Source organism: Ananas comosus, linkage group 5 (genome assembly GCF_001540865.1).
Source record: "Ananas comosus cultivar F153 linkage group 5, ASM154086v1, whole genome shotgun sequence".
In the NCBI taxonomy this organism is placed as follows: domain Eukaryota; kingdom Viridiplantae; phylum Streptophyta; class Magnoliopsida; order Poales; family Bromeliaceae; genus Ananas; species Ananas comosus.
Window position 1 is genome coordinate 10,501,197 of NC_033625.1, and position 13,988 is coordinate 10,515,184.

A 13,988-nucleotide genomic window follows, 5' to 3' on the forward strand; every position below is an offset into this window, starting at 1 on the left:
GATTCAGCAACAAACATGCTAGAAAAACGAGAAAGCGAGAATCAGGATAAAGGGGTACTTTCTTCGGCTCAGTGCAATCACGAACGAAGTGTCCCAATTGGTTACAATTGAAACAGATCATCTTTGACTTGCCTTTCTTGCCAGCTCGTTTGCTTCTCTTTTTTTTTGGGTATTCTTCGCATTCTTAGGTGCAGATCCGCTATGGCTTTGAGGACCAGTAGTCCTCTTTCGCTTGAACCCGAATGTTCTGCGAAAGTTTGACTGAACAACATTGGCAGTTGGAGTTTTAACAGCCTCAAGGCGCTCCTCCAACTCCAGATGTCGTGCTACGTCCTCCAAAGTTTTAACACTTTCATTATGTGTCAAATTTACTCGCATATGTTCCCACGAATTGGGAAGTGAGTGAATCATAGTTTGGATCTGCTGCTCATCAGTCAAGGTGCCGCCAACCGACTTTAACTCGCGAATTATGTTTGACATTATTGTCACGTGCTGTTTCATGGTTTGATCGGCACGCTTTTTATAACTATCAAATCGCATAGTCAGATTGTGCAACCTTGTAGCCGAAGTCGCACCAAATTTAGTTTCGAGAGCCTCCCACAAGTCATGCGCAGTCAGGTACTGCTCATATTCGCACAAGAGAACATTCTGCATACCGCTCAACAACGTGATGCGAGCAATACGATCCTTTTTACGCCAATTAGTATAGGCTTCCATATCTCGGCGAGCCTGGGCACAGTTGCCCTCTGCGGGTTGGTCCATTTTATTACTCAAGTTTTCTAGATCTTATTACTCAGCGAAAACATATTGAATTTTACGGTGCCAAATATCATAATTGTCACCGTCCAATTTCTCACCTTTGATCAAATCCGCAACTTGTTTGGAGGCAATTTAATCTCACTAAGTTCACACAATGTGCAGAAAAAGATATTTTAAAAATTAGCACATGATACATATATTCAATTTTGTCGCATCTCCAGTTAAATAAACTAAAAATTAGATCACAATTGCGTAAATAATTTCGCTATGCTCATAATCACATCACACACTCTATGTCAAATTTTTAATTATTTAATTAAGATGCACAAAATATTTGGGAGTAAAATATATAATTTACTCTACCAAAATAAAAACTCCCACTTGAATTGGCATGCACAAAAATATATATTATACCATAAAATTTCATCCATATATCATAAGGGCATAAAAAATATATTATAATATTTTAAATGCATGCTCATATGTCACAAAAGCACATTAAAGCATTTTAATAAATGGATGCAACATATATCATCTAGGCATATTAAACATCATTATATACTTGAAAGGAATTTAAATAAAAAATTATGTATTTACCCTTTAAAAAAAAATACAGTGCAAAAAAATAGCCCAAAGTGCAGCCTTTCTGCAGCCCATGCAACCTGCGGACCTGTGCAGCTTGCAGGCCCGTGTGGGCTGCAGGCCCGTGCAACCTGCAGACCGGCATATATATATATATATATATATATATATATATATAGAACTAGGCTACTATGCTATCGGTAGCACGGAGGGCTCCATACTACAAAGTTGTTTTCGATGATACGGCTTCCAAATCGACGATCGGCTCCTTTTAGGACTTGATCTTACACTGATTAACAAGTATTTTAGAAGCTGAAATGCATAATTTTTTATATCATTTACCTATTCAAGCAAGTAGTTCTATAAGATTGAACTGGCTGAACAATAAAATCTCATTTATAAAAAAATTGAATATAAAATATTTTTAAATTCAAAGATCAATATAGCTGATCTTATTCTAAATACGTGAAGGAAATTTTCTATAAAATTCTTATCGCATTGGATTGTTTAGATCTCATTTTTTTAAAACTCACAAAACATACCACATCGGCCTAAAAATTGTCAATTTTGAGCTCTTTTTGATCACTAGTTCAAATTGACTTTCGAAAAAAATTTGAATTAGTTTTCACATATTTTCGAGATAGTTCTTGTACGAGATCATTCTAACGGAGCCGATCGTCCGAATTTGGAGAAGCCGCTATCATCGAAAACAACTGGTAGCATGGAGCCTCCATGCTGCGATAGCATAGATAGCCGACTATATATATATTATATATATATATATATATATATATATATATATATATAGTAGGGCTACTATACTCTTATGAGTATTGGGCCCTTCGTACTCATAAGTTGTTTTCAATGATGGGGCTTCCTTTTCGACGATCCACTCCGTTAAATATGATCTAGAGTATCTGAAACTTTTAAAAAATAAATTTCATAATTTTTCGAAATCATAATAAAGGCCATCAAACGGGCATAAAATGAACAGTGAAAGTCGAACGACGTCCTAAAAATGGATAATTGGATCCTTCAATTTAAGATCGGAGTTATTGATCTTTATCTAGGTAGTGCATAGAATTTTCTATAAAAAATTCAACCTATATCAATTCTTTTAAACTAGCAAGTATCTCATACCGGCCGTTAAAAATTGTCAATTTTGTAAGCTTTTGATCGTAAGGTAAATGATGTCGAAAAATTATGAAATTTGATTTCTAAAAGCTTTAAATGATCTAGATAATATTTAACGGTATGGATCGTCGATTCGGAAGCTCTATCGTCGAAAACAACTTATGAGTACGAGGGCGATCATACTCATAATAGTATAGTAGCCGGACTCTATATATATATATATATATATATATATATATATATATATATATATATATATAAACAACCTAAGTGGGCCTGCATGCATACGCACCCACGCAGCTCCAGGCCACGTGGGGTTCCTCCCCACAGGAGAAACACCTATTTCTTTTTTTTTTAAAAAAGATGAATAAATTTCAAAAAACGATATAACTTAAAAAATAAAGTATTAAATCTTGCAAGAAATATATTAATGGAAAACTTGTGAAAAGCTCTACCAAATCATGCAAGTTTCACAATGGGATATACATTACACATCAAACAAGTCACCCACAAAGTTTCGATTTAAGATTTCGTTTTTTTCATAAAATACAAAACTAAATTAAATCAAACTTTGTAGATTTAATCTACAACATAAGTGTTGTAAGATGTGTAAAAATCATGCAATAATATCTATCCCAGAAAAATCCGCCATTAACACCCACAAGCATGCAAAAAGAAAATCCAAACGATGATAGATTTAATTCTACGCATACAATCTCGTTAAAGAATTAATCTACGGCACGAAATCAACCTAATAAGGCTCTGATACCAATGTAAAACGCAGCGGAAGTATTCATTCGTACCTTTTGCGGAAGCGACTCGCGCTAGAACGCGATGAGCCAGGTCGTAGAGGTTGATTCACATGTCCTCAGATCGTCCACGAAGGTCTTCAAACGCTCCAAACCCATGGTAGATCAAACTACGAACAAGCACAATCTCTAATCCACCATTCAAGACCCTCTAGAACAATAGGTTAATAGAGGATGTGGCTTCTTTCTCACACAAGACGGCTCACGAATTACTCATGAATTTATGAGTATTTTTCTGTATTTTTCTCGTTGTTTTTATGAGAGAACAACCTGTATATATATAAGGGATCCCAAAACCCTAATATATAAGTAAGAGATTAGGCCGAATCCGTTTATAATTTTTATCCTAATATGGTTAGAATATATCTCTAATTAGCTTTCCACTTTAAAAGCGAGATTAATTCTAGTCCAATTAGACAACATAATAATCATCGGATCGAGCCCGAACATGGGCGCACCCGATTTGGTTTAACCGAATGCCAACACTTATGTTATCGGATCTTAAACTCATTTAAAAAAGAATGTTCAAAGCATTGGCACATGGCAACCGCTTTTTTACCGCTTTATGGCGGCCCCCGTGGCAAGCAAAGCCCGCAATATTAGCCTACTTTGTTCCAAAACACCATGAATTCCCACTATCTAAAAGCGTGGTGATGACTATGTAAATCCACCATGCGGCGACCACGACCACTATTTAAAACATTGCTTACATTAGATTTCTCACATTCTATAGTAATCGCTATATTTTATTCAAACTCATGTGAAACGCATATGCAATATGCCGTATGCATATGCGATGGGTCAGTCACCTGACAGCCATTATTCCAAAAAACGGCCTATGCAGTCGCATATGTTGCTCAGAACCGCAACAGATATGTAATATACGGTGCAGCACGTAGTCGGACCGCATATGCAGCCTATATGTCACATATACGGCAGTTTCCTTTTTTTATGTGGGATTGAAATGCAATGGTGAATAGGATTATTTGATTAATGATTATACATATACATATGACTATTTTCATACAAGTTTAGTTAATAATAATGCACATAATTGCAATTATCTTTATACATAATCTAACTCTCTTCCTATTTTAGTAGGTATTATTCATAATATACCTTGTAATTATACTCATAAATATTGGTGATAATTTTGTAGCTATTAGATGTTGTTATTCTAGCTTTTTTTTTATTCTTTTAAGTGGATGATGTGAATGACAGTTTATTAATATCATTACTATTCATAAAGGTTTAGCATGCTGCTTTTTAGAACATTAATTTTTGCAAAACATTTTTTATGATTTTGCATCGCAATCCAACTTATTTTTTATTTAATAATTAAGAATAAATTGCTAATTATTAGTTTAGACTTTAGAGACACAGGTGTGCATATAAGGTCCATTACTTGAAATTAATTATTTCAATTTGTGAATTCTAAATTCTTACTTTAGTTATTTAGCTTCGTTAGGAAGCATTTGTTTATATATTTTTATACCTATAAATACTTTTTAATATTGTAATAGTTAGACCGCATATGTGCCTGTTGCATACCGCATACGCGCCATGCTGTGGGTAACCGCATGGGTACCGCATACCGCCTTTTAGAACATTCCTGAAATCCACATTCCTCTTTTTAGAACCTAACTAATGAGATATTTCTTGGCCATAATATTCATTACCAAGCCCATCTAAATAATATGTGAATACAAGTTGTAATTTATGGGAATATGACTAGTTCACGAGATTATATTGCCAAATATGTACTTCCTATTTTGAATTTAGACATAATGCTTATAAAGCATTATGTCATCAATTGAAGTAGCGAAAGAATAAAGGTTGTAAAGAAGCCCAAAGTATCCAAGAATGCCCTGCAAACAGGTTTACTGAATCACATAAATATAATATTTACCATGTTAGAGCCTTGGAGCCCACTTTAATGCATGAATATCTTCCCCGGCACTAATATTATTGTTTACTCAAATTGATTATTGGTTGACGACAAGCTTGAAAAGATGTCAACTAGTAAGGACAGTGAACCCCATAGTTTATCTATTTAAATGACCTTGTTAATTAAATCTACTGTCCTAGAAAAGCGAAACTATTAGGATGCCAAAATAGCCAAATGTCAACTTTCTATCTTATCAAATGAATGGAAACTTACATCTAATACAATTTATCACCAAAAAACATGTTCCAACATCCGAACAAACCCATAATATAACTTTGTCTCATAAGTGAAACCGCCAATTACATGCAACAACAGGATAAAGAAAAATAATATCCCACGATTTATTCTTTTTTCCTTGAAATAATAAGATTGACCTGAGACTCATACCTATCCCCATAAATCATTTTAACTTGGCCAGCAATTTTTGTACAATGATAATGCAACAGTTGCCCAAGGAGGTAAAATAATCTCCAAGGAAACCAACATATATAATACAAATTTGCATATGAAAGCCTAGACTATACTAGAGTGAATTCCAAGAGTCCTAAGATGTAGTCATAAAAGCTCTGAAATCAATAAGGCCACAGTTGGTTACACTTTTGTTCTTTTTTGTTTAACTCAAATTTTTTATGCAATTGAATGCATCGACTGATGGGCTTATTTATTTATGTTATTGTTGGTTGCTCACAATAAACTTACCCTAAGCGAAAAAACAAACAAACAAACAAACAAACAAACAAGTGAAAAATGTACTACCAGATTTTTGTTTTTCATTGCCAACAAACACCATAGATGTATTAATTGCAAATAACCCACCATCCAGTGGGGCATTAAATTGCACAAAACCTGCCTTTAAAGAAAAAGAAAAAAATATAAGCATAACTAAAGTTCCTCTATATGGTTGGATGTGTTCTACAGAAGCTAGTAAAATTAAGCTCCCATATCTCTCAAAGAAGAAAATGTATAATTTGTTTTACCTGCGGGCCTTTTCAATGTTGTAGGTCGCACTCAATGATTTGCATTTCAATTTTATCCTTAATGGTTCAATTTTTTGTTTTACCTGCAGGCCTTTTCGATGTTGTAGGTCGCACTCAATGATTTGCATTTCAATTTTATCCTTAATGGTTCAATTTCACACTTAGGAATAGCACCCATTTTTGGTACATAGATAAGTTATAATGGTAGGTTGACATTAACAATTGCTTTCCATTCCTTCTGCGCAATGAGTATCTCACCCATCTTTCAAGTGCTCTCCTTACAACTCAAAAGCAGCACCTTATGCAGAGTCTTCTTATAAGCATGTGGTTCTTTTATTCAATTCAAACACACACTTCCATTTCAACCCTAATAGCTGGAATAGTATGCTGTTACCTTTTGTCTTAGAAACCCAAAACGTGTGTAACTCACACATGCATATATATTTGCAAATATGGAAGCATTGTTGTGATGTGAGCACAGAAAGAATGCACAGATGAAAAAAACTACTATGTTAAGTGCTTCCGATGTAACTACTAGGGATGAATGGATTGGATATCATCCTATCTGACGTGACTCCACATCCGAAAATTATCGCATATGGATTGGAATTTACTATCCAACTCGCATACTGACCAAGATGGTTCCATTCTAGCATACTTACCAAGAGGGTTCCATTCTAGCAAGTGAGCTAAGATGAGTTCATTTTATTTTGAGTTAGGGTTCGGAAATAACCATAGGAAAATGGAATTTTGAAAAACCCTAAGTGAATCTATGCTAGTGTTTTGGGGGATTTACCCTCTTCATGAGGTTTTGCTGCGAATAATAAAAACGTAAGTCAAAATTGGAGATTTTGTACCTAGGGGGTTTCAAATTGAATAAATCCCTAGAAACTTTAATTGAAAGGTACATTGATGCGGGAGACAGCAAAAATCTACTTCACAACAAGGTTGTGAAACCCAATTGCAAGACTTGGGCCAATTTTGAAGGTTTTATGTCAAATTGGCCTGGAAGTTAGGCGAATCGTCGACCACCATTCAATTACTTGGTTTTTCTAGCAATTAGCGACGTGGGTGATGCCTTCCGAAGTGATTGGATTTCTCTCTCTGTCTACTTTCTCCATTTAGGCTCATGTATTACTAATTCTTCATTCTTACTTGACATGCATGGGTTCTTGCGATTACTCTTCCTTATTTTGGGAGGTTATTGTCACATGCATAAGTAGAGAATGCCATCTAACTCACTTGGAAACCTTTGAGCTTGTATGTGACTAGTAGAAACTAGTTTCGCATTGACAGAGAATTCATTATGGGACACTAGATATCAATGAAGTTGTCATATATGGATATGGTGATCATACATGAATATGAACGTCGAGTGTAGCTAGAAAACAGTGCCAATGCATATTGAAGTAATGTGTATGTTAGTATGCGATATATTATCATAGTCGTATTTCTTTCGAGGTAAGCACGCTAGGGATTGGTAGATCCCAAGTACTTTCACCATAGGATAGTGGTGGGTTCTCTCATATAAGATAACATAATCATGCTCACCAAGTCTGTCAAAACTTGTGGAGGTCACAACTCCACAAGTTGTGTCCTCCAGAGGTGTCGCGATTAAAAGGGTGGCAGAGCGCGGTAGCGACTTCCCAACAGACAAACCGAGGTGGGTGTCAGGGCGCTGTAGCGACTCCCAATGAGGCTTAGAGGACACGAGTAGGGCTCAACCTTATGGTTGACCATTATGATTAGGTCAAGAAACAGAGAGACAAGTTGAACATATTGGGTCCTTTACTTCGTAATTTCTTAAAGTCACAGTACTAGTTCTTATTATTCTTGTTCATAGATACCTGCAAGTATTCACTACTTTATTATCCATTTACTACTAATTACTTGTTAGACCAAGTGGGAAAGTAGCCAAAGTTGGCGGCCGAACCCATTGGAAACTTTCTTATAGTTCTCACCCCCTATTTTACAAATCCAACCATGACCGGAGTGGCGCAATCATGCAGGACCGAGGCAAGGGCATTGCTCCATAGGTAGCAAGGTCACCATTCGCTAGAAGAATCATGCGAGTAAAACCAAGTAGTTGTACTTTTGGGAAGCAATGTATAGTTAGTACATTTTGGAAGTGGGAACAAATGTAATCGATTAGTGTATGTATATGGGAAAAGAATCATCTAATATATTCATGCTTATAGTATGTAAAAGTTGAATGGTTCAAATTTGTAAATAGTTAGCTTTACTTAGTTGCTCTTGTGATGCCCACCGTATGCAATTCATGTATGTATTGTTCCTATATGGAATGCAATGTACAAGTTTTGTGTACGCTTCATGCGGACTAGGGAAACTCCGCCCATTCGGCGAGTCTGTGCGCGTGGCAGGAAGGCTGCCGTTGTGGACCCGAGGCTTGACAGCAATTCTCTTCGACTCTACATATATGAGGACATCGACACACATTTTTGTCCGCGCATCAACACGAATCACATCGCTCTCAATCTTCTCATGTTGTTTCATTGTGTATTTTGCTTGTTCTCACTTGCTACAGAAAATAAGGTAAAATACAAAGTGCGTTGTGTAATATCTCATCAAATAACATCACAGCAATACTGCACAGAGGTATAGGAGTCAGCAACTTCCAGATGCTAAGCCTCTTCCTTGACAGATTTACATTCCATATGGAATATTTTTTTTTGCACAGTCGGTTTCCTTCTGTTTCAAAGATATGGAAAGAGAAATACGTAATCATACTTCTATGACTTGATTCATGTCGTATATGTCAGCCCATTGAACAGATATAATCAGCAATCAACAAATTAGTACGATCAATTATAAGCTAGCATGCATTGACTTTGCATAGAAATGTTTAGCAAGAAAACAGCAAGTAAACAATCAGGAAGAACAAACCACAAGCTATCTAAAGGCGTACTCTTGGGAAAAAGTGCCATTGTGTTTAACATCTCAGCACGTGCCTTCTCTGCCTCTTCCTTTATTTTTAAAATAAGATCCTCGTGCTCAGAAATGGTAATTTCCTTTCCTTCTCGCTGAGAAAGCATCAAACTGGCAACATCATTCTTTACCTTTTCCTTAAGATCCTTTACCTACAGAAAAGTTGATTAAAGACTCTTTGATTAACCAGCTCAATAAGAAGCAAGTGAACTACACAAACTACTAACATGAGGTAGGAACCTTTCTTTTGGCAGCAAGAACTTTTCCCTTGGCCACCTTCCTTTCTTCTACAAATTTTGCATTTTCTTTATCTATCCAGCTTCTTAGTTTCCTGGAAAAAAATGAACTGTGGTATACCATACAATTTAATAGGATGACAAAGCAAATTACAAGAGAAACAATGATACCACTCACTCAGTATTAAGGGTCTCATCACATAGGAAATTTAGAACATTAAGTTTTCCGGACACATCCAAGTTATCATATCCGACCAACCCATTATTTAAGAATTCCAGAGAAAGTTTGCTCAAGCAACATTGTGACTCACTGATACATTTGCCAAGTGTTTTGAGCCATGCATCACCACTTCTTGCAGAGCTTGAGAGAGGCCTAACAACATAACAAATAACTCTGACGGTGATTATAGCTGAACTAAGTAGCAGAGCATTTCTAGAAAATTGTAATATGGTATAGTGTCATACTTTTTCCCCCTGTCCTTCAAAATAATAGATAATAAATTAGTATGGAACTGCACAACCGCTGGAAACACACACTGCCGCTGAGCAAATCCTCTCGTTATTTCTTGAAGGATAGATTCAGGCAAACCTTTCCTTATATTAAGAACCTAAAAAAATATGCATACTTGATCAAAAACAGAAGCAACAAACTGAATTTTCCAAGGAGAAGTGGCAATGCAGATAGAAAGATTATTCTGTGAGCGAACAAAAATTTTGAGTTCCATGAATGGAACAAAGATATATGTTGAGAGTAAACAACTAGCTTTATCCAGAGAGGACTGAAACTTCTACGCTCATAATTATCAGTAGAAAATATTTGCTAAACTCTAAGGTCATTCAAGCAGAAGAAACTTCATGACCCAGCCAGATTAACTCAAGGAGACTAACAATCGTATCAATATAGACTTGCAGTAGACAAATCATTTTTCGTGTTATACACAAGTGGCTGATTTATGTAACCTTGTCCTCAGAGAAAATTAGCAATGAACATTTACCTTTGAAAATGTTGTACAAAATTCCATGAACTGCAGTGCCGGTCCAACATCTTCAAGTGGCAACTCAACACCTGCAACCTCTGCTAAGGGATTGCCCTGAGGTAGCACAATGGCTTCTTTCATTGGCGAAGTTTTAGTTTCAGCATTAATAATATCGTTGACGAGATTATTTGTCACCCCAAGAATGTCACACTTATCCCAAGTGCTATCGAAGTCTTTTTGTGCCATGGGAACTTTCACATTTGCACAATCCCTGGCAACTTGTAGTTGACTCTTGCCTGCCAACCTCCTCTTCTTCTTACTGGGACCCACTGGCACTTCATTAAGATCTATTTCTAGCATATTTACCTCCTCTTCTTTCACATGGCATTTTTCGCAATCAATAATAGAACGCTTGCGCCTACTTTCCATCTTTAGCTTTTTCACAAGCTTCGTTTTCTTTTCCTTGTTAAATACACAACCTCTTTCTTCACCCGTGCCTGGCATCGTTTTCTTCTCCTTCCTCTCGACATCATAATTCTCATTATTCCTACCGACCAACCCCTTCCAGGAGCAACCAAGAGTGGGAGACTTATTAGGAAACAGATCATTTGGAGGAGGGAGTGCGAACAAAAGAAAACAGAGAAAGTGAGACAGGTAAGAAAGACTAACTGAATCACACCTTACTCAAAGCCGGAGAATTATTTGGACTCGCATTGCTCACCGAGTTTACAGCATCTAGGATTTGAAGGCCTTTGTTATCCAAAAGCTCAAGAACCGAGGAGCACCCAGTAGCCTTTGCAGCGTGGACGAGTATGCCGGTTGGCTTGTGGCCTCTCTTCTTCCTACAAGAAGAACACCCATCAACATAAGGCACGAGAACAACGAAGGAGTCCCCGGTAGTTGGCAGGCTGGCGACGACTTACATGCAAAAGCTGCAGTTGCATATGCCACGGCATTTGGGGCAACTCCAGTTATCCAACACCGCCATCTCTTCCGCGTTCTCCCCATACCTAACAATACGGATTTCCATACCATCACCATCCACTAGTGTAAACCCAAAAGGCCAAAGTAGAAGCACATCGTCAATCGGAAAAAATGAGGCGGAGAATAAGAAGTAACCTGTTTCGGAGGCATTTGTGGCAGAAATTTATGGTGCAGGCCTTGTTCCCCTTGTTGATCTGCTTACAGGAGGCAGCGAAGTCCCTCGTCTTCTGCCGGCACTGACGATGCGGCAAAAATAATCAACAAACCAAATAATTAATTAAAAAGGAAAAAAAAAATAATAAAAAAAGAGAGAGAGAGGAGGTACATGGGTTTTGCTCGCTCGGAAGTGGAGATATACCTGATGGCAGGTCTTGCCGTGCACTGGGTCGTAGATGCGACCGCTTTTAACCCGGACGCCGGCAGATGCGGTGCGCTTTCTAGGCTTCGCGGAGGCGTCTTGCCGGTGCTGCTGCTGCTGCTGCTCCTCCTCCTCCTCCTCCTCCTTGCCGGTCTTGCTGATCTTGTTGATGGGAGGCTTCCGGGGGGTGATGGCCATGAGATCAGTACGTGGAGGAGGAGAGGATTGGCGCTGGGTGGTGAGCTCGGACTTGAGAGGAAGGTTACATGTTACATATGCTCGCTGCGCTCCTTTCCCAAGTGGCGCCTTCAGGAGATTTGCTGATTACGACAAACTTGAAACTTTACCTTCCCTCCTTCCCCGCTCTGGCCACTTTCGGACACGAGAGAAACGCCCATTTCCAGTTGGAGCACCGCTCCGATTTTTCAGATGCAAAAAAAATCATTATTATAAGGGAAAACTTCCAAAAAAACCCATGTGGTTTTGTAGGTTCTCACTTTGCCACCCTATAATTTAAAATATATCAATTTGTGCCCATGTGATTTCTTTTTTCTTTTTTTTATCAATTTCATTATTCTTTTCTTAAGATAAAGTTAAAATTAAAGGGTACTAAAGTGAATATTTGATAAATCTAGATGGGTATCTGAAGTTTTTTGTATATAATTTAATGAAATATTAATGAAAAAGCTACCGAAAGATAAAAACGAAACCATGGGGGGGCAAATTGATACACTTTAAACCACAGGGGGGCAAAGTGAGAAACTACGAAACCACAGGGAGGTTTTTTGAAGTTTTACCTTATTATAACAACTATTATAAACAATTAAAATTAAAATATTTCTATAAATAAATTTTGGTGAATGTTATATTTGGTTTAGATTTTAAGTTATCTAAATTGGAGTTAAATCCTATTCTAATTAGGATTATATATAATATAGATTTAATTTGACATATATGGGTTATGAGTCGGAATCTAGTTCAAATTGAATTAGATTAGACTTGTGTTTAGAAATCCAATTAGATTAGAGTTCCAATTAGACTCTAATTCAAAGTCATGCCCTATATATACAGGGCCAAGAAGCCGGGCAGCGACCAAATTGAGAAGCCATGCCTAATTAAGTTCTCAAAATTAAGAGAAAACACCCCCCCCCCGCCCCGTGGTTTCGTAGTTTCTAACTTTGCCCCCCTGTGATTTAAAATGTATCAATTTGCCCCCCTGTGGTTTCTTTTTTCTCTTTTTCTTATCAATTTCATTATTTTTTTTCTTAAATCAGTGATAAAATTAAAATTAAAGGGTACTAAAGTGAATATTTGATAAATCTAGATGGGTATCTGAAGTTTTTTGTATATAATTTAATGAAATATTAACTAAAAAGCTACCGAAAACCGAAAAGATAAAAACGAAACCACAGGGGGGCAAATTGATACACTTTAAACCACAGGGGGGCAAAGTGAGAAACGACGAAACCACAGGGGGGGTTTTTGACGTTTTTCCCAAAATTAATGGGAAAATGCTAACTGGACAACATGGTTGGGTTGTAGATCCTACAACTCAAAGATCCAACGGTTGATATTAATCACTTTGCACAGTAGGTTATAAACTCACCCTCTTTTATTTTTTCACATACTACTACACCCACAACTGTCGCCTTCTCTCTCTCTCGCTCTCTCGCTCTCTCGGTCTCTCCACCATCTCTCTCTCTCGCTCTCTCTCTCTCTGTTTCTCGCTCTGTCCCGCACACCTCTCGCCACTCTCTCCCGCACAGGTCTCGCCATCTCTGAGTTTCTTCGTTTTGCTCTCATCTCTTTCTCTCTCTCTCTCTCTCTCTTTCTAGCTCGCTCGCTTGCTCGCTCGCTCGCAGATCACTCCATAGGGCGGTGTTCGGCAGGGAAGGCGGTCGGTAGAAGCTCATGTCCGAAGCTGTCTCGAAGGTGTCTCTCGCCCTCACCTCTCTCCATTGGTAGGAGGTCGCGTCTCAACTGCTCCACTGTCCATCTGTGACGCGTTCCTTTAGTCGTGGGCGTCCGAAATTGGGAACGATTTCGGAGCTAATTCGGCCACAACCGAACAGAGGATTCAACTCAAACAGGGGATATTTTTAAATTTCTATAATCTTTTATTTTTAATTTTAAATTTAATATAAAATTTATATTTTGAGGGTTTAGGGTTGCAGCTTGGGTTCGTCTGTGCGTGCTCCGGATTTCGTCACCGACGGCTAATTCATTTTATTTAGGGTTTACTCAGCTGGTATATTATATTATTTGTTGCATTTATAAA

The 13,988-nt window shown here is 37.5% G+C and overlaps 1 protein-coding gene across 5 annotated transcripts in view; it reads right to left on the reverse strand.

Moving 5' to 3' along the window:
- Nucleotides 1-12,117, reverse strand: part of LOC109710810 — a 45,609-nt gene extending 33,492 nt beyond the window's left edge. For 3 of the 5 annotated variants that reach the window (XR_002216444.1, XM_020233580.1, XM_020233583.1), the window contains exons 1-9: nucleotides 11,678-12,117; nucleotides 11,488-11,588; nucleotides 11,292-11,378; nucleotides 11,048-11,210; nucleotides 10,387-10,929; nucleotides 9,857-9,999; nucleotides 9,570-9,764; nucleotides 9,396-9,486; nucleotides 9,136-9,307 (exon numbers count right to left, since the gene is read on the reverse strand). Coding sequence is in view for 4 of the 5 variants with exons in the window: in XM_020233580.1 (XP_020089169.1) it covers nucleotides 9,136-9,307; nucleotides 9,396-9,486; nucleotides 9,570-9,764; nucleotides 9,857-9,999; nucleotides 10,387-10,929; nucleotides 11,048-11,210; nucleotides 11,292-11,378; nucleotides 11,488-11,588; nucleotides 11,678-11,908 (1,726 nt within the window). In the remaining variant the exon portion in view is untranslated. Of the gene's footprint in view, nucleotides 1-9,135; nucleotides 9,308-9,395; nucleotides 9,487-9,569; nucleotides 9,765-9,856; nucleotides 10,000-10,386; nucleotides 10,957-11,047; nucleotides 11,211-11,291; nucleotides 11,379-11,487; nucleotides 11,589-11,677 lie in introns of all 5 variants that reach the window. The other 2 variants (XM_020233582.1, XM_020233581.1) reach the window with 2 other exon arrangements.